The sequence below is a fragment of the Acanthochromis polyacanthus genome, chromosome 12 (genome assembly GCF_021347895.1).
Source record: "Acanthochromis polyacanthus isolate Apoly-LR-REF ecotype Palm Island chromosome 12, KAUST_Apoly_ChrSc, whole genome shotgun sequence".
NCBI lineage: Eukaryota > Metazoa > Chordata > Actinopteri > Pomacentridae > Acanthochromis > Acanthochromis polyacanthus.
The window spans coordinates 20,118,096-20,144,026 of NC_067124.1; the positions used below are offsets into that span (position 1 = coordinate 20,118,096).

Below are 25,931 nucleotides of genomic sequence, written 5' to 3' on the forward strand. Positions count from 1 at the left end.
GAATGTAGGGCTTGGTTCGAATAACAAAGACTTGCATAAGTGTGCAAGCGTGTATGTGTAGATTTTCTTGGCTTGACACTGACAAGAGAATGACTCATAAGTAGGCCAACAGCCCTGGCATGGTGCTTAGTAACGGTTGCAGGTCCTTTGCCTAGTGCCAATCTGGTGAGATGGTCTTCTGGTGTGTGGCACATGGGGCAAGCTGGCTCACCGTCAGAACTCTGTCTCCTCGTATATCTCATAATTGTATGCTGCACTGTGAGCTCCTTGTTTAGCCCCAATTAAATGGAGAGGTTTTGTTTCTCGATTGTAACTCCATAGACGAATGGTTAACTACTCCAAACAGCCCTGTTTGCGCTCCCAATCTCTTGTTATGACTGCCGCCCGCTTCACATAGGCTCGTCTAGACGCAGGCTAAGCAGGGCGGGACAGTCGGAGACATTTACAGTTACTTCTGTTTGTCATGCTCTCTCTCTTTTTTTTTTTTTTTGGCCCACCCACAGCAACTGCTCAACACAACACTGTGTCTTCCTGTGGCAACTTGCTGTTTTCTCAATATAAGTCAGAAACCAAAAGCCACACTCTGATAGAGAGGCAGACAGGCAAAGTGAAAGACACAAAAGATAAGATGGGGGAGAGAAAATGTAAGGATCTCTTGAATTTAGAATTAGAAATTAGGTGGAGGGATTTTTCTACAGTACTTGTTGGGGATTTCTTTGCTGGGTTTTCTCAAAACGCTTTCATGAGTCCATTGAAAAGCCTTCAGTTGACATCACACAAGGCATGCTAAATGCAATCCAGTTAGCATTCCTCTTTTTAGTCCTCGATTGGTATATTAACGGCATATCTGCATTCAATACTGTCTAGTGTTCTCTTTCCAGGCTTTGGTCCAGCTGGTGCCAAGCCTGAGCTCATGTTAATCTCTAGCCCTAGCGCCAGTGACGGATAGGTGGTCATTTGCTGTTGTCACGCATGGACACGTTTTCACACACACACACACACACACACACACACACACACACACACACACACACACACACACACACACACACACACACACACACACACACACACACACACACACACACACACACACACACACACACACACACACACACACACACACACAGCATTCGCACACAACCTGATCAAACAGGCAGGAGGGGACACCTCGATATCAGTGTGGAGCCAGGGAAAGATAAAGGTTTTATGTCTCATCTCTGATCATTGTGATCCTTCCACCTGCAGAATGCTGGTAGCTTATGGCAGATCCGTTAGTGGTGTAAATGAGAGAAAATGCTGGTGAAAGAACATTTAGAAAGTGTAAATGGTTGTCGTAATTTACAACAAAGCCAAGCAGTTACTTTAATTTCAGGTCAAATTGTGGAATTTTAATAAGGTCGCAGCAGGTGATTGTTTTCCCACCATAGAGCAGGTAACTAAAGTAAAAAAAAAAATGAAATGAGACGCACTACTTGAGTTTCCCAGATGAGAGGATGAGTAATTTATTGTCATCAAGGGGAATGTTTCTGTGTGTGAGAATATTGTGAAGACTGAAGCAGGCACATGTTTGAACTTGCCTGCTTTAACAAGAGAGTCAGGAGCTTTTTGGCATGCTTTGTGTTAACCATGTGTCTGTGTGTGCGTGTATGTGTGTGTCAGCAGGGGGTAAATAAACAGCAGATCCCTCAGGGCAGGGTTCATACAGTGGACATGTTGCTCAAGCCGAACTTCCTGATTTTCTAGCTGAACAGTCACCATGTGTCTCCACCTGACATGCAATCTTTTTGGACATCGTTCTTCCCTCCCCTCCCTTCGTCTCTCCTCATAAAAAAGTCAACATGTTATAGGTATTGCAATACAACAGGCCTTTTTTTGGAAAACATCAACTGTTGCACAGTAATGCTCAGCATCGTATACGCAGCAAAACCCTTCCTCTTTCCCACACTGGGGAAAAGCAATGTAATCGCATCACGCTTTATTTCCAAGAGCCACATAGTTCAGCGATGTCTCAGTATGTTTTTTTTGTTTGTTTTTTTAGTTTTCCATATGAATCCTGCTGAGGAGGTTTTTAAAGGTGTACCTTGTGCATGCAGCCTCAAGAGGTAAGCAGCTGATTCTGGCATGTCAGGGCAGGTGTGACACGGATGTTGCCTAGTGACTAGCGACTCCTCCTCCGACCGCCACCCCTCCCCAAATCTGGGGTTGAATGGTTTGCCAGCTCTTTGAAGTCGAGGGAGGGGGTGTAAATAATTTATTTTCCTGCACACAGCTGACACTTCTCAGTCGAGCCAGCTCAAACACATCAAGGTGTTCCAACAATGTCTAAAGGTGGTAAATATTTAAGGGTTGTGTGATTTACACAGTTGACCTAAACTGAGCGGGGCTACAGTCTCACAATGGTGGCAGAAAGTTAACCTTGGTGTCAGCATGTATCCAGCGGAGCTAAATGTGTAGCTTGGCGTGTACATCGTTTAGTATATTGTTTTTTTATTCCCTGCATAGATCAGAAGATAGACGCTGTTTTACGTCATGCAGTTCGAACGATTTCTGAAATGACCTCGGAAACTCAACCATTTACTGCCATTCAACAGAGAGCTGACAGAGCAGAAAAATAAAAAATAAAAATAGCCTTGTGATGTTGTACAATCACAAATAAAAACTGGGCAAAATGTCATGTTAGTCAAGACTGAAAGGCTCAGCAGTGTATCATACAGTGAGCTGTAACAACAGCTTGGTCTCTCAACATTTTAAACTTCCCAAATCTGCACAGCTTTGTCAGTAGGTTGCATTTACTAAACAAAGTTAATATTGTTGTGTTCATCTCCTGCACATGTAATTGTACCTGACCTGTTTACTGTCAGCTGTGAAATTATTTGGGCCAGCACGAGAGAGGTGCAGATTCATAGGTTCTAATGGAGATAAACTGTTTTAGCACAGCCCATGTTGTGTACACAGTGTCTTTATGAGCAGGGCTTTAAGCCTGTGTGCTAATCTGGGGACAGTGGCAAGCACATGTTAGCAAAGACCGAGTAACAGACTATAGGCTGGGGGTGGAATTCCTACAACAGCAGTTCTTATCAGGCCCGTCAAGTGTGATTCTGCTGGTGAAATCGAATGCACCTTAAGTGGGATATTTATAAGAGCAAAGCAGAATGTAGATGGTGATAGTTTATGCCAGTCAATATCCCACTGCATCAGTATTTCCACAGATTTTTGTGTGATTTGCGCACTCGTGACCAACATTTTCCTTACAGGAAAATCTCGCCTTCAGTTGACCTACACCATCTGTAGGCAGGGTGCTGACAGGGTGATTGCACTGGGGTGAGAGCTGTCAAGACAGAGTTCTGAGCAGATATCATCTCCCAGTCAAACCCCGCTGGAGACTCAAAAGAATCAAATCACATTTTTCTGAAATATCTGTATGCGGAGATGAACGTCAACAGGCATAATTTTTGGTGTAAGAAATGTTTTGGGTAGGATTCCTATGAGGTGTGAACAGACTTTCTTTTTCATCCCTCATAAGCTGGTTATATAAATCCTCAGAAATTTTCTACGACTGACCAGTCACACACAGAAGTGTCTAATACAGCAGAACACTGTGTGGAACTCGACATCTGAGAAAAAAAAAGACTAAGTCCTAAACAGTGACTATTAGTTTGAACTGATTGCTAGATAACTGCAGTGTAGAAAATGCATCACAACCCAGGATCATTTCAAAGCATAGTGCAAAGATCAACATTACAAAGAAATTCAAGTCAGTTCTTTAAGAACTGAGATCTTGTGGCTGTGAATGCACACCAGGGCCCTTTTGAAAAGCACCTCAAATGACAGCCCAAAGGCATGCTGGGAATTCCGGTATCAAATAGAGACGGTTGTGGATCGAGCACCTCATTTTTGTATCGTCTCCCTCCAGCTGCGCCCACAGAGAGGGCAACATGCCAGGCTTTTCTGCAGAAAATGTCATTTCTATGCCATAACGTGACACTTGAAGCAAACACTTAAGAAAGTCTTTGCTTTTTCTCACAATCATGACTGATCTGCAAGCCACAAAACTTCCTTTCATACATACTGAAACTGTCTCTGTGCTTCATATGGTGTGTGACTGTTGGGGCTATGATAACAGAGAACTGGGGAGCTCTGCACAGCATTACTGGTAAATATCGAGAAGAGAAATTTCCCAGATACAACTGTATGCCATCACAAATACCCAGCCAGTGACACTGGAAATTCACCATTATATTCACCATGTGCCTGCTGCTCTATCAGCAAAGAAAGAACGGTACCTGATAAGGAAAAATCCCACTCTGGTGTTAGCTAGGAACTAAAAAAAAATAACTTCACAAACACAACATGCTGCACAAGGAGCTGCTATTTCTATAAATAGCACTGGCTTCATGCACAACACATTGGCTACTATTACACATCAACAAGCACAGGCATCAGCCACGAGCTCTCAACTTGTCACATGTGCCTGAGCATAACACACAAACACAGCACAGATTGTGCGTGTCATATGCTCACATGCACACAGAAATGCATTCATACTCATCCATTTCAAACACTCTAGTGGGTTTGGTCACTGTTTTCAGCCCGATGTGATACGCTTTCCTGTTTTCACAGGGAGGATGTGGTTAGACTTGTGCTGAGCTGAGTTGCTTCTAAGTAACGTTGTGCCCAGTCATATACTGAAAGAAACAATGACAGCAATATTTACCAGAAGCAGAATGAAGCATCGGCTCACATTATCATACCAGAGAGTTTCCAAAGTCCCCCTCAGTCAGAAATGTGCTTTGCATGGTGTGACTTCTCTTGAAAGTTGCTCTCTTGTAAATCCCAAACATTTTTGAACAAGCAAACACTTGATCCTCTTTAGAACAGTGCCTCGGGATAAAAGGTGATGTACAAACAAGTGTCACATAAAACTGACATTTTCCAGTCATTTCTGTAAATTAAAATAAAAAAAAATAACTAAAAGCAGATCAGCCACTTTGAAAAATTAAAAACACAGCTGCAATGTGTTTATCACACACTGTAATCTATAAAATGTTAATCAAATTACTTGAAATAAATCAATCCACTGCGAGAAAAAGCATCTAAAAATGGTGTGGATTTCAAAAGACTGGCTGCCCCACCAAATTCAGTCCAAGAGCAGACTGTTATTGTTGTTCTGGTTTGGGGTTTCTGCTCTGCCTTAGGGACTGTGCAGCCTGCAGTCAGTGATTCAACTTTGAATTCTGCGTCGTATCAAAGAGAGCTTGAAGATAATGTGAGGCCATCTGTTCGAAAGTTGAAATAGGAGTGGGACATTCAACAGAATAATGATCGTAAACGCACCAGCAAATCCACTAAGGCATAGCTCCAAAAGGAGGAATAAAGGGAAAGGTCAAATCATAGCCCAGTTTTATACTGGCAGTTGGAACAGGTCAGAAAAGAAAACAAAAAAAACTAAAAAAATTTAGCCAGCTGATGTCAGAATGGTCAACCAGATTTTTTCTGCTAAAGGAGACACTTTTTTCCCCATAGAAGAATATTTAATCTATTGAGATATTCGTTTAATACAAAAACAGCTGTTTTTCCTTGTACTGTTCAAGTATAATGACCCTTCAAAGACGATCAAATGCTTCTAGGGGGGATAGATAATAGAGAATTAATAGAAAAAGAAGAAATATCTGCACAGCAATATAGTAGAAATACCCACAATGGAGACAATCATATGAAGTCTTTACATAGTATAAAAATATCACTGAGGTGATCGTGCTGAGCCTACCAGATGGAGATATGGCCACCCTTGGTAGTGCATGTCAACGAGTCCCAAGGAGAAACACTATAGAAGGAGACATGATTAAAAGAGCTAGACAGGTTTGTGCTGCCCTCTGTTGGTGAACTTTGGTTCGTGGAGGAATCCTAAGTGCATGGAAACAAACGTGGTTCTCAAAATGAAAAAAAAAAAAAGAATTCATACAAAGGTAACATCTGTATGTATAGAATTACAAAGATGACAACTTTGTTACCGTGGTAAAATATATATTTTCATAGCCTCAGAGAGCCAGATTCATCACACCCACATTTGCATGTGGCATTTAATCTTAACAGTCTCTGTGAAAAGGTCAAGCAAGTAACAAGGAGAAAATATTTTAATTTAAATGCGCGAACAAAACAGATTTGTGTAACAACAGCCTGTTAACACAGAAAAGTGTAGACGACGTAACTGCAAGTTGTGCTGATATTGAGGAGCAACAAATACAGGAAAAACTAAAAAGCTGAATTATTATAGATTTATTGAACAATGTTTAGTATGATAGGGCTCTCCATGTAGGAATTCTAATAATATAGTATAAAAAATTAAAAAAGTACAAATAACAAAGACAAGACAAGGCATTGTAAACAACATCCAGAATAAGAGAAACAAACAGATCTCCTCATGGCAGTATTTTCAGAATAAAGTTTTTTCCTTTCATAAAACATGTTTTTCTAACCTTAATTATTAGTGTAATTGCAAAATCGTGCCTCAAACAGAGACTAATCAAAACAATTCCCAACTATTGGGATGAATGTAGTGCTTTTCTTTTCATTTCTTAAGGGTTTTTTTCCCCCCCTTTCTTTCTTTCTTTCTTTCTTTCAGTATATTTCAACACAAAGCGTTGAAAATGGCAAAAATACAAGTCCATATATTCATGAAGTAAAAAATATGAAATGTACAGAATAAATGTTACACAATAAAAGCAGGCCAAAAAGCCTATTACAGTTGAAATGGCCACATATGATTCTTCAAGTTATACTGAAATGCAAAACAGATGCCGGACAAGTGGGTGATCCTACGTATCCCATGCTGCCCTGGGGCTGGATTGTGCTACACAAAACAAGTCTTCCTCATTCGATGAGGTCAGGACAGGAGTATTTATACCCAAAATTATGGTCTGATGGAAGTTGCTACATGTAAGTGGTCAGTATATGTCCTTTGTGAAGTGCATGATATACTGAACCTAGAACGGGGAGGAGGGTGGGATTTAAGTCCTTTGGAAGGCTGCAGCTGGTTGGCTAAACTCCTCAAGCCCGTTTTAGCTTGTCGATATGGAAGGTGAGTTTGAGGGCAGGGCCCAGCTTCAAGCCCATGTATTTCATCATCATGTCGCTCCGCAGCAACAGGAGCGCTTTGCCATCAATCTCCTGTAGCACAGTGAGGAAGTTAAGAACTTTAAAACAAGAACTTAAGAACTTTAAAACAACGTTAACTTGCACAAATGAAATAAACAAAAACTGGTGTTTTAAGCATGTACAACATACATCTAAAAATTCCATTTTCAGTCTGCATTCTCCAACATCAAATATAGTGATTACTCCACCAAGGAATGCGGCGAAGTTGTGGGACGACTCGCGTTGGTTTGTTTGTCTGTCTGTTAGTAGAATTACTCAAAAACGGACAAATGGATTTTCCTGAAATTTTCAGGGAAGGTCAGAAACAACACAAGGACCAAGTGATTAGATTTTGGCAGTGATGCGGCTTACAGTCTGGATCTATGGATTTGTTAAAGATTTCTGTATCGCGGCACAATGTCACTGTAACTATGACAACAAATGAACGCTAACAGCTTCCTGCTAGCGATTACACGACTGCGATCCTACTACAAATCGATCGCAATGATACAATGAACAAGCGATTAAATTGTGGGGGTGTTTCCGAGTCCATTCAATTCCCGCTGCCTGCTACATATTTAGGTCATGTGATTCAGTCTTTGTACATAACGTACACATGGATAACAGATGCCTCTGCTCAGCGCAAGGTCATTTCGTTTGTGGGTACATCTATATTAAATGGCCACATTCGATGTTGCCGTGATTTCTGATCATCAACAACTAATAAACAAATGCTGCATTTCTGACAATGGTGAATGGGGGGACGAACAGCCTTGGCGGAGTACTGTTCTCTGAGTGCTTTTCTTGTTTTAGGTATTTTATTCACTGACATGACTGAATACATACATGTTTTCTGAAAAGGTCAGCATGTGGGGCCAGCACTGGGTCAATATCTCTGACATACTGCATGACCTCCTCTACCGTCCACAGGTTGGGATCCTGACCGCTGGGCCTTGGACTCTGCCGGAAACTACCTGAGAGAACAAAAGCACAAACTCTGGTCCATAAGCACTGTAATGCACTGGGGTTTTCATATGCTTTTACTGTTCTAAATATAAGCATTCAGTAATTGACCAAACACTGTAACATCATTCAGGAAAACACATGTCGATAAATTTACAGTGGATGAAAATGTTCTCACGAATATCCAATCTCCAGCCTGTAAGAGGAGTCAGTGAGTGTGTATGGTGCAGTTAGAACAGATCAGTAAAACATGATTTATCGTATTTAACAAAACTGCCCAATTACGGCAAAAATGATAATCATGATTATTTTGATCAATATCATACTCTCAATTATTTATCTCAGTTATTCATTAAACATAAGGACACAGTCTTTTTATTACACATTACATTTACAAGAGCATTTCAATGTTGTTGACCATTCTAGCTAATGTAAAAATCTTTACATAAAAATGAGAAAAATAATCACACTGCGTCTCATAGAAGCAATGTACCAAAACTAAACCAACAGAGCACTGTTCGTACTTTCAGTTTGTGTGATGTGAGATGCACTGTACCTCACCGCTGTTATAGACAGGGACTCAGTGAGGTCACATTAGAAGCCTTATTCTTCGTGGCCTTCGTGCATTCAGTGTACTGCAGGCTGAGGTGTTCTTTCAGATGGTTCAATGAGTTATTGTGGTTGCATGAAAGCACAGATAGAAGTCGTATGCACTCTTTATATATGATTTGTTCCAGCTTAATGTCATTTCCCCTAAATCTAAAGTACTTCAAAACAACGGATGATCTCATTTTAAAGGACTAGCTGCTCAGCTATTGCTCCAGGAATTTGAATTTGGTTTTGTCTGCCATCTGTCTGCTGTATATTACTGTACAGTACTGGTCTACACTGACTGATGTCTCACCAAAAGGGAAATCAAAACATTTCTCTGCAGTGGCTGGTTACTGGTTTAGCGAGTGTTTGATACGCAGTGGAGCTTTCTGTGAGCGTAGTATAAACAGAGCATAAATAGAAGTGTTCACTGTTTACGTACCATGGCTGCAGCTCTACCCATTACATGAAATTGCAGAAGTCTGGCTGGTTTCAAAACTATTAATACATATTATACATAATATTTAAACTGCATGCATTCGGTAAAAATACAACTTTTGCAGCAAACACAATTGATTTATATCTATTATAAACAGAGACAACATCAAACGTTACCTCCTTATTTATCTGAATAGGGGATTTCGGGTGAAACAGCGGGGCAAAAGGGTTGAGAAGTTGACAACATGGTGGTCACAAAAATGCATCGTTAGTGTTGTTGTCTGGCAAAGTGCCACGATGAACAAATAAATATGTATAAGAACACTTCATGATCCCATTACTTTGTAACATAAACTCCGTGCAGTATTTCTGCTGTTAACTTTGCAATCTTCTCCATTTTGTAACCCAAGGAAAAACAATAAGTCTGCTGTTGTAATAACCTTTCAGAGCAATAAATTAATTAGTATTATAAACTGCTCTGCAGCACATTAGTATCTGTTTAAATAACAGAGTCTGTTGTTCAAGATTAGATTCTGTTATATAAACCAGTCTTCCTGGATGAGATTTCATTATCTCAGTATTATCAGAAGCAATACACCTACAACACAGCTCTTAGTATTTTTTAATTCAATCAACCATTCAGGAGCATTCCAATCGCTATACTGACGTACTGATATTTGCAACTCTCAGTGGCTCTTTCTACCTGTAGAGTTGTTACGATGCAGCAGTTTGGAAGGAGACCTCAGGCCAGCGGTCAGTCCCATAGCGTTTGGAGAGAGAGCGCCCTTCTTCAAGTGTTCTGGTGCAGCAGCACCGTTCTCAATGAAGGACTCACCTGGGGACAAAGCAGAAGACGTACCAGTGAGACGAAATAATCTCACAGACTAAAAACAAAATCCCAAAATAACAAATGGAGCCAGCAGCCAAAAATCAAACAATAAAAAAAAAAAAATCAGTAAAATGCCGAATGCAATATATTTTATTACAAAAGGAGCACAACTGACTGACTTATTCCCTTGATATATTTCACAGCGATATGCCTATCCTAAGAGATATACTACAGTGAATTAAGTGTGTGTTATGGCCTTCTGTAAAATCAGAAGGCCTTTTAAGGGGGATATTACCCTTTTATATAAATCTCTTCAAATATTCCATTAACTTAATTAAAATCTAAGGAAACTGAAAGGTGATTAAATGATTAACTTCCTGCCCCAGAACTTAACACCACTCGCTGTCGAGCTTCTCTGTTTAACTACTTCTCCTTCTATGATTATATAACACATTACTGGAGATGTCGGAGAAGTCAATAATTAGAATTCAATGTTTGATTAAAATGTGGTGTGGCTTTGAAATTGAGCGGGACTGATTATATAAATAAATACTGCACATGTGAGTGGAAGTCTTGTGCAATCAGTGGCTTGATAACGATTTATGAATAATTCCAGTCATTTTAACAATACATAAAAGAATCCTCAAAAGGGCAGATTGCACATATACACAAGCCTTGCAATGTGTATAATGTGTGCTACAAAATCTGAGCCCTTGTCACACTGCAGCGTAAATGGGCAGGTGGAAAGAAGAAATAAATTCTTACTGATCAATCATTAAAAGTTATTTGTAGCATTGGATGTAGGCTGTGGGTATAAGCTGGCCTCTTTCTGCTATCTCCATGCCAACATTCTCAAAATACACTTCAATACTATTGACAATAACAGCAACCTCCTGGCTAGTAATCTACCGAGCCAAGAATTTTACGTTTTGCAAAGGATGCCAATGCAAAAGTTCCACTTTTCTTCCAAAAAGGGAAATTTACCATTTGATTTCAATTAATTATACTTTGACAAATGTATGTCGCTGTATATTGCAGGACAGTATGAAATGTAAACAAAAGCTGAAGATATGTTCAAGTGCAAAAGTGTAAGGTTAACATCAACCTGACAAAAATGAAAAAAGGGCTAACTACCTAAGTCTAGAGTCCGACTCTAAAAGAAACTGAAATATTATCAAACTCCTTCAGAAAATGAAAACGTTTGGTCTGTGTATGAAAGAAAGTGCAGCATGGACATAGTTAATAATGCACAAGCACAGATAAACTAAAGGAACCACTTTTCTCCATAGTAGCTCTGAATTTTAGGAAACTCCATGGCTCTTCACTTCTGTGTATCATGACTGTCAGATAATGGACACAGATACAGAAACAGAAAAATACATAAATGAGGAGCATACCATCAGTGGAGTGCCGAGGGATTTTTGCCAGTTTCTGAGACAAGGGACTGTTGAAGTCTTGAAGGAACCGCTTTGTGCTCCGGCCTGGCGTCAGACTGTCGCCATAGCTTCTCCTTTCTAAAACCAGCACACATGGAGGAAGGAACAACAGTTGATACAGCCGGAGGCGAAAGTGCCACGTGAAGCAAAATGCATAAAGCTGCATGTGATAAAAGCACAAATACGAGGACTAGACAGTGGATCATTTTTGATGTCTAACAATCTTCTGAATGCATCACAATGTGTAAACATACTGTACAGAGACTGAGGGAAAACATGGTCGACTAACTGAGTATTCATAAGATTTGATTCAAACTAGTGTTGGTCTTAATGCCCAAATTCAATTAAAGGTACGTAAGCAATCTGACAGCTATTTGGAAGTATTGTTGCAGCTTCAGTGGATAGATAACTATATATCTACCTATATACACTACCGTTTAAATGTTTGGGGTCACGTAGAAATGTCCTTATTTTTGAAATACAAGCAGTTATTTTCAATGAAGATAACATTAAATGAACCAGAAATACACATTGTTAATGTGGTAAACGACTAGTTTAGCTGGAAACGGCTGATTTTTAATGGAGTATCTCCATAGGGGCACAGAGGAACATTTCCAGCAACCATCACTCCTGTGTTCTAATGCTACATTGTGTTAGCTAATGGTGTTGAAAGGCTAATTGATGATTAGCAACCCTTGTGCAATTATGGTGACACATGAATAAAAGTAAAAGAGATTTTATAGAAAACATCAAACTGCCTGCATGACATCAAACTTTTGAATGGTAGTGTTTTATTTAAATAATAAGGACAATATCCAAAAATGTTTTATCAAACATAATATTAGAGGTCAGTGAACAATATTAAACAGTAGGTGAACAGGAATCCCCATGTGACTACAAGTATTGTACCTGTACAACCTCTTTCAGAACTTTTTTTCGAAAGAGAGGAAACTGCGCTGTAGGGCTCGACACTCGCTGGTTTACTCGAAGAAGACAATGTTAACTTGTTAATCTTGAAGAGCACCGTTTATATTCCTGTTGATGTCCTCTTGGACCTCTTGTCCTCTCTTCCTCTCTAACATCACTATCAACAATGTAAAATACACCGATCAGCCACAGCATTATGACCACTGACAGGTGACGTGAACAACATCGATCATCTTGTTATAATGCAACGTTCTGCTGGGAAGCCTTGAGTCCTGACATTCATGTGGATGTACCATTCATCCAAACATTGCAGGTCCAACCACCACCCACTCCTCCAACAATAAATGGCAACAGCAGTCCTTGATGCCAGTTGCCCCTCAGCAGGACAATGCACCCTGACACACCACAAAAACTGCTCAGGAATGGCCCAGGGAACACGACAGAGCTAAACTGTTCAGCTGGGTTCCACACACTCCAGATCCAAATCACACTGAGCATCTGCGGGATGTGCCAGGATGTTAGGAAGTAAGCAGATACGTTTATATACTAATACATTTAGACTTCATTAACATGAAATTCGATTTTAGCCTGATCTGTTGAACTGTGCGATGATTGTTGTTGTGACCTTTATACTGAATAAAGAATGGAGTGTTTGAGATGTGCCAAGCTGAGCTTGCATTCCAGAGATAAAGAGGACCTTGGAATAAAAGTGGAGATGATCAAGACCGCGGTTTCCCCACGATAAAAAGGAAAGAAATGAAGAATACAACGAGGGGGAGCCACTGGGGAGGGAGATTTCTTGTACATTTATTTGTGAAGACACTGAGACTGCCTCAGTGCAGATGTAATCCATCATCTGTACTCCTTGCTGCAAGTAAACTATTAGAAAGACTCTAAAGCCACACTGAGTTTTGATTTAGTGTCAGGAAATTTTGTGGTACGAACTAACAGTGAAAATATGGTCTTTTTCCTACAGAAATAATTTCCTGACACAGGGTAAGCCTGATCTAGGTAGGTCCCACCCCGCAACCCACAGGACCCACAGAATTCACTGCCACCATCCCGGTGCCACAGGACATCCCCAGAGGTCCTGAGTCCATGCCCCACTGGGGCAGAGGAGTTTTAGCAGCATAAAGGGGACCAACACAGTATTAGGCAGGTGTTCATAATGTTAGGCCTGATCGGCGTATGCCATACAGACTAAATCAGCAAAGCCCACCATTTTTCATTCCTACATCCCAATGGAAACAGAAAGGCTGAAAGGGCAATTATGTGGCTGGTCCTACAAAAGTTTATGCCACCCTGTGGAATGCAGAACCTGACCTGTAGCGTATGTATGACTGTCGTAGTGTAGACCTCCTCTGGCCACAGGCTGGTTGCCAAAAAGAGGATCGCAGTGAAGGTTGTGGCAAAGTTTTTCTAGAAAGCGAAGAACGTAGGTGACGCTGCTGACAGTAGGCAGAGTGAGGGTGTGTTGCTGCTGGTCAAAAAAGGCTGAAAAAGACACACACAAGCAAAGGTTGATGACTCACATACTCCCCAATCAAGTGTACACTCGTTTGCTTGACTTGTTACTTTTTACTTAAGTAAGCTTTACACAATATAATAATGTCAACAATACATAAAATGACAGAATTTACACGTAACTAGGCGAGATCCTTATCCATTAAATAAGTTGTTTATCCTGAACATTTTAAATAAATGATTCATGTGGTTTGAGATATTTTGCTGGTTCTGTCTGTTGTGGACAAACAATCATTGCCACAAAAAAAGCAATCAGTAAAACAAAGACACAGAGTGAAATCCTATTCACTTAAAATTGGTACCACACCTGAAATGACTTCACCTCCTTGTCCAGACTTGAGGCAAGAGAAGACTGTGCCCTGGTTGCGGGCAGAGTCCACACAAGCCTGGACACACTGCTGAAGAACTGAAGAGGCTCGGCCTGGCCCGAAGTGGTCTGGGAGCTTCTGGATACGCCGTTGGTCCAAATGAGGTCCCACTTTGCCGTACTTGTTTAGGTACACGCAAACTACAGGAAAGAAAAACAAACTGAGGAGGTTGTAATCAATTAAAATCATTACTATAACGCATTAAAATCTTGTTTCCATTAATTAGTCTTTGTGGAAAAAAGTCTCTCTAACTTGGCAAGTTTCTCTGCTTCACAAAAACCATTCAGTGGCCAGAACAGTGTTGTTTTTGTTCTACTTTGCCACCAATGTCAAGGGAAACCAAGCTTCAAACTTTGCAATTAATGTGCAACTGTTCTGCAAATGCAGCTCAAAGTGAGTGATGACAACAACTGTGTGATGTAAACAATGTCCAGGTCTGTGGGTGTTGTGTACCTGTGGGAGCCTGTAGTGCAGAGTTGGGGATGGTGGCATTGTCCAGCGGCACAGTGCTGGTGTCAGGCTCTGGAGTGCTGCTGGTGGGAGACGTGGGGACTGGATTAGGTACCACTCGTGGTTTTCTCTGTATGCAAACACAAACATTAAGATTTTCCAGCATTTGTCTCCTTTCTGGTTAATTCCCATCAGTGCATTTAATATGTTTAAAGCAAACCATTAAAGGTGACTCCTACATTTCCAGTTATTTGCATAATATTTGAGACTAAATAAGACAAATATATTTAAAAATGACAAAACAAGATCAAAAGGAGGACACATGATGATCAGTGGTTTTCCCAAGTTTACTCTCAGGACAATGTTTGGACTTGATGAGTGCAGCTACATGCTTTGGTGACATACAAACAGGATTCTGCTAACATTTATTGTGGTCAACCACCGTGTTTTTGTGACTTATTGTGCCTTTGAAATGGAAAAGAGCTCAATCTGCCTTACATGAAAAAAAGACATGATGACACCACTCTAAGACAAAACTACAATACTGAAACAAATGCCTTTTCTCAATTTGATAGGAATTTAAATGCATTAGTTGCCATCCTCATTCAAGTGCTGGCAAGGTTTAAATCATCAAGAAAGTAATGAAACCAGTGATGAGAGTGGGGTGTGGCAAAACAGAGAACTACCAGTTAGTTTCTGTCCAGTTAATCTGTCCAGTTAAACAGATGAGAACAGTTAGTAATCAGTAATACATTATTTGCTCGAAGAACGACACTGGACAGGTACGCTATTCACATGATCAGCTGGTGCTTTCCATGCAGCCAGTTGCTATAATGTGACATTTAGTTTAGTCTAATGATGGCCATGATTTCATACATGCTCAGGATGGCTACCTTGCTGCCAGGCTTGGGACCTCTTTTCTTTGGGATCTTGATGGGTTCTGCCTGAGTCTGGTCCTGCTGCAGAGCTATCCTCTGGGCCCAGTTGGCAGGCAGTCTGCCTCTGGTTCGCCCTGTGCCTGTTACTGGCCGTCCAGGTCCGGCCATGGCATCTTCCAGCCAGCCAGCTCTCTTTGCCCAGCCCAGCTGTAAACAAAGAAGAAAGAAGACACAGATGCAAATGGAGCTACCTCTTCACTGATAAGGCAACCAAGGCAGCCACTGTGAAACAACTTGAGCAATGCTGTTCCAACAAGTCCAAGAAGTAGTCTGGTGTGTCATATCTGACAACTAAACAACTGTTTTATTTAAGGGCTACCTCACATCTGGTCTTAATGGTTCATTGTTAATCAATTACTTGCTGTTCAAAAGTTAACCAATTAAAAATATCTTAACTGATAAGCAAAAGATGAGAGACATAGTTAAAGTGGCATTGCAGAGTTCGTGTAGTGCCCGATTGCACCATCAGGTGGAGTCCTCTACTGTTTGATGTTTTAAAATGATACGTCTTTGTTGACTGGCTGTAAGAACAGTATAATACAAGTGTGCCTAATTATGGCAGTTAAAGAACGGAGTCTGCTGGTTGTCTGGTTTGATATCTGGGGCTCATGCTTTCGCTAACCTATAAAATGTCTGTCAGCAGAGAAAGCGGCTGTAGCTGCTAATGCTGCTAAGGTTAAGGAGAAACAGGACCCAACAACACTGAAATTAAACTGATGAAGTGCATCCTCAACACTCTGCTCTTAGCATAAAGAAGCAAATACTGACATATTTCTGGGACTGATAAAGTGTTTGCGGACATCAGTTCCAGCTGAGCAGCTGTTTGCAGCAGCTGCACTAATGATAACTAGAGCCAACAAGCCACTCCATCACGATAACCAGGTATGATATAAAATCTCTGTAAAAAGATAAATAACGTAACATGTTACTTACTGTGGAACTATCCACACAACCTTGAACCATTAGATGCAAATAAGAAAAATGCTTTCATTGTAAACTAAACTGGCAATTAAGGGCAACTGTCTGTCCGTGATCGTATCTCTAAGCTGCTTCATGCTGACCTTACTGCCGGGCTTGGGTCCGCGTTTCTTGGGGATCTTGATGGGCTCCAATTCTTTGCCTGACTGGATGCTCTGTGGTCCCAACGCTGGGCCTTTCTGACTCCAAGGCCCTGTCACTTTGGTTTTCCGGCGGCCTGGCTTACGTCCTCTCTGACCTGGAGGTCTGCCCACCGTAGGGGTGGGATGCATGGCTGGACTCTCCACACTTCCGTCTGTCAGTGCCCCAAGGCTCTTAGGCAACACTACTGAATGGGCAAAGATGGACAGAAACACAAGGAAAGGGTAGCTGTGAAAAAATCTGTTACATGACAATAAAACAAAATGTGAATAAATTAAGAACTAGCTCCTTGTTGCTCATGTAGGCAGATATTTCTTCAACAACATGCATATTCAATCTAAAATCTAGACTACCTTATGCAGGTATACCGTGTGACCGACAGGAGTAACAGACGTGTGTACATTCAAAATCCTAAATAAACTTCACCATATACCTGCCGTGTAATATGTACTTGACATTCCCACAGAGCAGAATGACTCACGTACTCGACTGCACACATATTTAAGAAGCCTTTGTGCTGTCGGCTGCAGTGCCCTTAACTGACTCCAGTTGCAGTCAACCAAGAAGCAAGGTGAGTCATACACAGACATTACACATTCACTGGATGTGGCACATCAAATATCGCCATCGCTTACTTATTCTAGAGGTACATTTCTTCGAGGCTAAACAACAAATAGCGTACCACATTTCTACAAATTGTGGTAGCATTTTAAGAAATAGTATTCATTCTGTTTGCTTTGTGTAAAACTAAATCCAGACTGTTCATAACCATGGATTGTATATATAGACCCAAACTTCTCTCTGCAGCAGAGAAGGTTAAACATTTTCAGCAGTGAAAGAGTGCTCCTCTCTTGAACCTTCTCCTCGTTCAGCTATCAACCTGAAGACATCTCACTGCGTCTCGCAGACTGCGTGAGCGTGGATCAGTGAGAGGGTGGACAGGTAGAAAGAAAAAACTGGGCAGTAGGTTACATCAAGATGTGCATGCTCCCAGTTGCCTCTGCAAGACTGCTCAATTTGTGAATTCTAAAGGTTTGATTGCCTTTTTTCTACATAAAAATGAGGTCACAGTATTCAGACTCCTGACAAAATAGAATGTTATACAACTTCTCTACATGGTAGTAAAATGTAGAGAGGAAAGAGTAATGGCTGTATCTATTAATTGTGACATGACGTTTTGCAGAACCACATCATCACACCAGTGTGTCCTGAGGTCTGGGTGTGTGCACTTCTGTTTGTGGTGCTCCAGCATTGAAACTGATACTGTAAAAATTGCACAGCCATAAGAATTTCCAGATTTAGTTCCAATTACTCTGGACAATCCGCAAGACCCCACATCTCTTGGTAAGCCAGGTCTGAGGATATTATTAACAGGGATGTTGCTTCTGTGTAATTGAACAAATCCCTCCATCCATCTCTATTTTAGTGGAGCGCTGGAGGCAATCTCAGAGAAATCTCAAAACCTGAGCAAAAACAGCCGGATAATACTCAAAGTAGGATGGGAAATTGAGGTAGGTGCGATGTACAGCAGTGCAGTGTTATATTGTGAAATGAAAGAAGCAGGTATTACCGGCATGAACTGTGATCCACAACAACCAACAAAAATAAAGATGAAACAGGAGGAAAACAAGGACTGGAAGCTATAAAGCAAGAGAGGTAAAGGAGGAAAAAAGTAAAAAAAAAAAAGAAAAAAGAAAAGGTAATTAAAGATCAAATTTATTTTTCCTATCTTTGAAACCCTTCTGGCTTTGATAAAGAGAAGGAATGTGGGAACGCTCTAAAAGCTTGAGGATTAAACCCAAATAAAGAAGCAGGCTGCTGAAAATGGGTTCGAGGGACGTTAATTTTACCTCCCGACAATGCATCAATAAACACACACACTTCAGTCCTTGATGAGAAGTATTTCAGAACATAAACCACAGGCGGAACAAGCACATGGCAACGGTATCGAGAGACAGCCTATATTAAACACATGAGAACAACCAAGCAAACCCTGTGCTTTCCATAAGCCGTCACAGCTGGCAAAACCTCAAGAATGTGTGCATGCAAAAACAACTGCACAGAAAAGAAAAAAAAAAAAACACAATATAGCGTGGATATCTCGCCTCAAATGCACCTGCAAGCCGACACTCACTCACTCACACACAACACAAAAAAAATTCCCTGGTATTCATCCTGGATCACCCAAGACAGATTTACGAGCAGAGCAGCCACATTCATTAGCAGAGTCTTGGCCTGTGGGGTTGTATTTATTAAACACACTTTCACACGGCACACCAATCAATGCACAGCTCAGTCTGGAGGCTATTGCTGCTTTTCTTAGGGGAGTCACGGTGAAGCTAAGAAAAAAAGACACCAGACACATGATTGATCCTAAACAGATTGGATGAATCCAAGATAATATGTTTAAAGCTTTAAGGAGCTTGAGGTTACAATCAATCGCGGCACTTGTAAATGCAGCCAAACAAACGCACAACAAGCAAACCCTTGTTTTTTTTCCCTTTCCCCTGAGCACGAGTTCACTGAGTTCACAAATCCACCACAGCCAGCTTCACATTACAGCAACATAACTTCCCGAGAGCTTTTAATGTATCGCTCTATGACTGCCTGTCTGTAGTTTCATTCATTTTACTCACCCTCTTGCTTAAAAGAAAGTCAAAAAGTGTGTGGTTGTCTGCACAGCTGTCCTCAGATTCACCCTCTCCTCCTGCCCTGTCCTCCTCTCCCACTCTTCCTCTGTATTGCTCCTCCTTGCCTTCTTTTTCCTCCCCTCTCTTCTTCTCTCCTCCCACCATCTGCCGACAATGTAAACAATCCACCTTTCACAGAATACGCCTGTCTTTTCTCTAAGTCTATATCCCGTCTTTTAACTTAATTCTTTCGAAGGTGTCTAATCAGACTCTGGTAACCAGGGTGCCAGCAAGAGGCCTGTGGAGGGGCACCCAGGCTCGTTTCAACCACGTCATGGCCTGACTCTGCCAACTGGGTGAGTGCCAGGCCTTGATAAACCACTAGCAGGCTACAAAGACATGTCCTGCCTCCCCATTTCCCTCCTTCCTTCCACTAGTTCAGATGCTGTGGATTCAACAGATGAGGACAGCTGACCTTGTGACTGATCCTTGTGTCAACTTCTTCCTTTTATGCTTCTTATTGTACCAATTGCTTACTGTTGTCAGCTCCGGTTTTGGCTCTTGTTGGAATAAAGTTAACACGGCTACTACTTCTTCTAACATGCTACAGCTTTGAGACACAAGTCAGTGAAGGATTGTAAGCTGTTAGCTAAATGGAAAAATGAGGAAACAATGTATCATGATGAACTGCTAACTGTCAGATTCATTGTAAACAGTCCTTTCGAAAAAGTAAAACCACAGGCACGCCTCCTGTCGGATTTTACAAACTGAACCAAATAACTTCACAAATACCACATAAAGTGTAAAGTACAGTAAAGCTTCAGCACAACATGTTGATGAAATCAGCTCATTACTGAACTGAACAAGAACATTTTCTGGAACAAGTCCTTGATTTTAAATGCAAATTTACATAAACATACATTAATTAAATAAAAAAGTAATACTAATAATAATGTCATGCAGTGGATTCACTCTGTAAGTGGGTGTCAGATCTACTTGGATGTACAAAATGAAAGCATTACTAGACTGTAATGCAATATAATACAGAAATAATGCCTCAATGAAGGTTATAAAGTGTAATTTCTGTTCAGATTTAAACGTGGATCTTAATTGATATCTATATATATGTACGTGTATAAGATACATTTTCTTTAATTTGGTTGAATAAATTAATTTGTGTACATAAATAAATCTAACAAAGTAACAATATGCAATGTGTATGTCCAACATGTTCCATTTATTCCCAAAGATTGGACCTTTGCTAAAGATCAGACCTCTGTCAAAGATGACTGGAGCTATGATGGGAATGTTCCCAGGTCACCACTCTCACACTGGACTACAGTGGAGTCAGGAATTCCTGCAACCTATACCACAAAATGTGGGCAAAGTAAAACCAAAGTAATGTGCAGCAGTAGCTACCACCGAGGGTCAGACAGTGCGTGACACCATGCAAAACTTTCTGCCTACTGTTGAGCTCCAGACCTTTGGTGCCGGGTGGCTGAAGGTTGTCTCCAGTAAGGGCACACCACCCAACGGGGAAGATGTCTCGTGAGTCGTAGCGGCAGTAGTAATCAAAGGCTCCCCGCCACCCATCGAAGGTAACCAGCACCTCGACACCGCGCAGCGCACCTACTGTGGCTGGGCAGATAAAGTGGGGATTTTTGCGGTCGACCGCCTCCAGCTTCATGCCCACCTGGAAGGAATTTTGCTCTGGGGCGGGAGGCTCCTGCTGGAAAATATGAAGAGAAAGGGTCAGGTATTAAAGTCGGCAAGCCAGAAAATCTGTGCATTCATTTGTACTGGGGAAGCACTGTAAAGATCATACCAATGCTGATCAGAGTTCATAACTGTACCATACATTAGGACAGCCAACTATCTTTAAGGACCAAAAGTTTCTTGTGAACTGTAGTACAAATGAGTGATAATAACTACTAAACAAACATGCCTATTTTCTGATACAAGACAGCAGCTGCTTTTTCACATTACACTGAGCTTGTGAGAATTGCACAGGTACCTTGTGAAAGATGCGAGAGGGAGCCATCTCTGCTCCATTTAGCGTTTTCAGAAGGAACATGGGCCAGGAGGACGCATTGAGACGAAAACCTGAAAAAGGGGTAAATTATTGTCATAACTACACCAGCTTTGAAATGCGAGAATTAAAAGATAGCCACTGTGACCTTAAAAAAATCATGTAAATAAAACTATGGGAGCAGAAACAATTTCTTTCGAGATTAATAAACTATCTATCTATCCATCTAGTGAAAATTGCTATGCAATTATCTGATAATTAATAGCTTCTCTGCTGTTATATGGATGTAAACAGCATATCTTTGAGTTTCAGGCTGTTGGCAAAGCAAACCAATACATGTTAAGATATCATCTTTGGTCATGATTTTCACAATTTTTTGATAATTCATTAACCAAGCAATGAATCATGAGAATAATCAGCAGGTTAATCTATGTTGAACAGATTAATTCATTTGCTGGACCTAAAACAACACTTAGTGGTAATAGTGGCTTTCTAAAATGTTAAACTAGTTTATTTACTACCCTTATACTGTACATTATAAACATGACACCATCAGTGACTGACATCTAGTGGACAAATCAAAGCATTTTCCGTATAAAAAGGACAATGTATTAGAAAATCAGGGATCAAGCAAAAGCAACGTTTTTTGTAAAACACAGTATAAGAAATGGCAATGTTAAAGTGTTCCTGTGTTTGTGCGCTTACCTAGTGGTGGCTGCAGCATGCCTCCATTCTTTTCACAATTTCCAATAGGCTGGATTTCTGAGGAATCCACCAGGCGCCAGAAGTCATTCTTATTGTCAGATCCATCCAAGCGCAGCCGGAGCCGTGAACCTGTCAGTCCTACCACTGTGGCGATGCAGGTGGACGTGGTGTTCCGCGGGTCCTGGGCCTCTAGCTTCATACCCGCCTTGAACTCATTAACTGGAGGCGTGAGGCTCTAGATGGTTATAAAAGACAATTATTATTTGGCAGTTACAGTGGCAACCAAATAACAGCAGTGGGGCCAGAAATGTATGCTTAAGTGAAGATAAAAAAGGTCAAAAATGATACACCTCACCTGTTTGAAACATGAAGCAGGTGCAGCAATCGCACCTGTCTCTTTCAAGTATTTCTCCCAACTGAAGTGCCCTGCATAAGAACCAGAGGAGTTAGAAAAACAAGATTAAGGTGCATAAGATGCATATGGTTTGAGAAATGTTCTTTATGTGATTTAATTCATTGTTTAGTCAAAGAAAAGAGGCACTGGCCTAAAATCTGTAAATCTGTTACTGAAATTTGTAGCAAACTGTGTCCCCTTGATCAAAGAAAACACTGAGGGAAATCTTTGAGCACTATTCCTGTTTGAACAGCATGTACTTCATAAATCACTAGGTGTCCTGACTTATTTACCTTGATACTGTGAGGGCACACGGGAGGGCCTTCCACTCCGGGCGTGCTTGATCCTTCGAGCATCTTTCCACTCTATAGCTAGAGAGATCCAAGAAAGACAGAATAAGCTCTCAGGTATGGGTCATTTTCTCATCAGTCAATACCTTGCAATAACTGCCACTGTCACTATTCCAAACAGTGGCCGGGATTACAGGACTATTATAAGATAATACATGAATCTGTCTGAGGAGAAAACAGTAAAAGGATCGGTTAGAATGAATATAAACTGAAATCTGTCATATTTCCAACCGCACCTGCAAATTATTATGAGTATGTGTTTGGAATATTTGGAGAAAATAAAGTTATCAAACTGAGAAATGCTTACCTTTCTGTGGCACAGGTTTCCTCATGCTCCAACAATACAGACCGACTAACAACACAACAGTGGCCTCCACTGCAAAGACAAGAAAACATACGTAAAAGGTAGCTATTTAATAGCTACGGTAAGCCTTAGGACTAGTGGTTAGGATTATTCTTGACATTTTCGTCACGACCACAAAATGTCAAAGACATCTAACATAGAAGACCACTGATAAGTTTGGAGAAAGGTGTAGAACTGACTGATAATGTCAAAGAATGCATTTGAAAGAGCTCACAATCATAAAAGTCACTGATCTGCTGGTGTGTCAGTTACTACAAGCTTATTTCTGTACAGCCTAACATTCTTATTTTTTTAAACATTACTGATTAATTTAATTCAAAATTCTAATGAATGTCCTAAGTGTTCAAAAACGACAAATAATTCTGATTTAATTTGGGAGAGAGATGTTTAAAAAGGCACAAGACAGCTAGTACACTTCCATTTGAATGAATATTACATCCATTAAAATATCGAGTATAAAGAGACACACACATGATGCAAGATGATGTGAATATATCCAAACATAAAGTTATTTATGGGCAAAAAAGGAAACCTAACGATTATGAGGTTAACCAAAGGAGAGCGAAGAGTGCAAGAGCTTTTATTAACTTGAACTACTCTTTGCAAAAAAATTAAAAATATGAATACATTTTTGCACAATAATTAGGCCATTACATAGAAATTGTACTCCCTTGCTTTTAATGAAAAGCAGATGCCTGTGCTTGTTATCTATTGCAGCTTAGTGGCCATCACTCCTGAGGCAAGCATGGGGTCAGCATAGGAAGCCCTAAGGCCAAGTTCAAACCCAAGATCATGACTGTTGTTGACTTGCTCTGCTGGCTGTATAGTGATTTGCCCCACGGGGACAATAAAGATTCCTTGAACCTTGAAGAAGGCACTAAATACAGATTTCACTTACTTTTTTCTAAGTTTAAGGATTTAATTTAAGATGAAAAGGTAGTAAAGCTCATTGCTGTACTGAGTGCACATGTGAAAAGCTGTTAATCTAAATGGAGGTGCTGAAATCAAAAGGACTCCTCACTATTAAACAGCACACACAGAGTAAAATTAACTTGTCACAGCTCAAATGATTATTACTGTCATTCCACACAACTTTAATCAAATTATTTAATGTGCAATTTAGAATACTCCCTCTTGATTACGGAAAAAGTAGTATTCCTCATGTTGTTACACTTACTGTCCAGAATGTTTACATGATTTTATACCACCAGTCAGTAGACATGTTTAGAGAAGAGGCTCAGTGACCCTACAACCCAAATCCTGGTTCACCAACATTACCAAGCAGACTCAACATGCAGGTCACTGGGTCAAACTGATACAAACAAGAGTTTATATCAGCAGCGGTTTCTACAGTTACACATTCACCACAGTCCAATGGGACATTCATTAGACAGAATACACTCAACCAATCAGCAGTACAACACAATGACTGAAAAATACAAGATAAGAAACCATGCCCAGGCTATAAACACACAACACGCAGCGACAAGCCCCTTTACTATGAGTGCTGTAATAAATTAGCCAAGCCTGCGTTACAACTTCTGTATCAAAGCACCGATAAGAGGAGTGTAGCCTTGAGTAGATAATGCTCATATAAACACGCTTACCTTAAAATTTCATAACCGTTTAGCTGCGTTCCTCCTCTCCGGATGACTTCCTTTTCAATAGAAGTGCGCCTTTTTCCTCCGCCAAGGGGGATGGCGTCCAAATTAAAGCGACCCCCTCCCTGTTTTCAAGGCTGGGAAAGTGACATGGGGACTGGCGTTAGAGCGCTCGGCAGGTACGCATTCCTCCTGTTGCTAGCAGACTGTGTTGGCTGTTGAAAACTCTCACTTAGCACCACGTGTCTGACATCTCCACGGGACGCTATGCGTCTATTTATAAACAAAATGTCGTGGCTCAAATTGCTCGAAACGTGTTGAGCTCCATTCAAACCACAGTGCCAACACATGGACCACCTTTCCCCGCTCTCTCTGGCGTTCCATTTGCATTAGCGCTGGATGTTCATTTACGTGACAGCAGTGCTAATTGTGTTACTAAGGAGATTGCACTGGGTTACAGGCAAACGCTACGGTGCAGAAATGACAAAAACATTTAATGAGTTGAAGTAAAACGTGCATGTAGCCAGTGCAGCCGCGCAGACATCCCATCCAGCACACTATGCTACGCACGGCTACACACAGACATGCCCACTGCCAATGATGCTAAGGTTAGCATGCTAGGCGGCTCACTAGCTTGTTGACCTGACTATAAATATTAGCATTAGCAAAACGGGAGCATACCAGCACAGCGCAGTTAGCTAGCGGTAATCTGGGCTCAACGCTGTAACCGAGCGTAAAATGAGACGTTGCTCGGTGTATCCGAGGATGTTTACCTTGCTTAGTAACGTGTATATTTGTTTCTGATGTGGATTTTATCGCTTGTCCGCCATATTTTTTTTCTACACGATGAGGAGGGGGTGTTTTGCCAACATTTCTTGTTGGCCAGTCAGTCAGGCAGGCGGGCAAGCTAAGCTGAGGGAAGGAAGGGGACAAAACTACGACCACTGGTGGCCAAAATGAGGTATTGTCATTACGAACTAGAAGAAGCAATATGAAATGTAAAAATGTGAAACCATTTATTATTTTTGTTTTTGAAAATACTCTGAGATGAACAATAAAAACATGCAATTATCTATTATTGTTTCCACTCCAGTAACAACATCTACTGTGCTGACACATATGTAACAACATATATTGT

General features: G+C 40.8%; 1 protein-coding gene across 3 annotated transcripts; it reads right to left on the minus strand.

Annotated features, from left to right (window-relative positions):
* Positions 1–6,264: 6,264 nt before the first annotated feature.
* On the minus strand, positions 6,265–25,725 carry LOC110949654 (polycomb protein SCMH1). Of its 3 annotated transcripts, none has more exons than XM_022192013.2 (17): positions 25,567–25,725; positions 24,800–24,930; positions 23,136–23,204; positions 22,772–22,849; positions 22,440–22,510; positions 22,085–22,319; positions 21,365–21,453; positions 20,833–21,076; positions 16,663–16,907; positions 15,557–15,748; positions 14,667–14,793; positions 14,153–14,353; positions 13,645–13,815; positions 11,356–11,472; positions 9,833–9,964; positions 7,984–8,111; positions 6,265–7,170 (listed from the first exon to the last, which is right to left on the minus strand). In XM_022192013.2, the coding sequence occupies exons 3-17, from the start codon at positions 23,158–23,160 to the stop codon at positions 7,051–7,053; spliced, it is 2,175 nt and encodes a 724-aa protein (XP_022047705.1). In that variant the 5' UTR covers positions 23,161–23,204; positions 24,800–24,930; positions 25,567–25,725; the 3' UTR covers positions 6,265–7,050. The 3 variants fall into 3 exon arrangements, with proteins under 3 accessions (XP_022047705.1, XP_022047542.1, XP_022047622.1); XM_022191850.2 differs by having other exon boundaries at positions 20,833–21,079; positions 25,567–25,724; XM_022191930.2 differs by having other exon boundaries at positions 20,833–21,079; positions 25,475–25,724.
* Between the last annotated feature and the right edge of the window lie 206 nt (positions 25,726–25,931).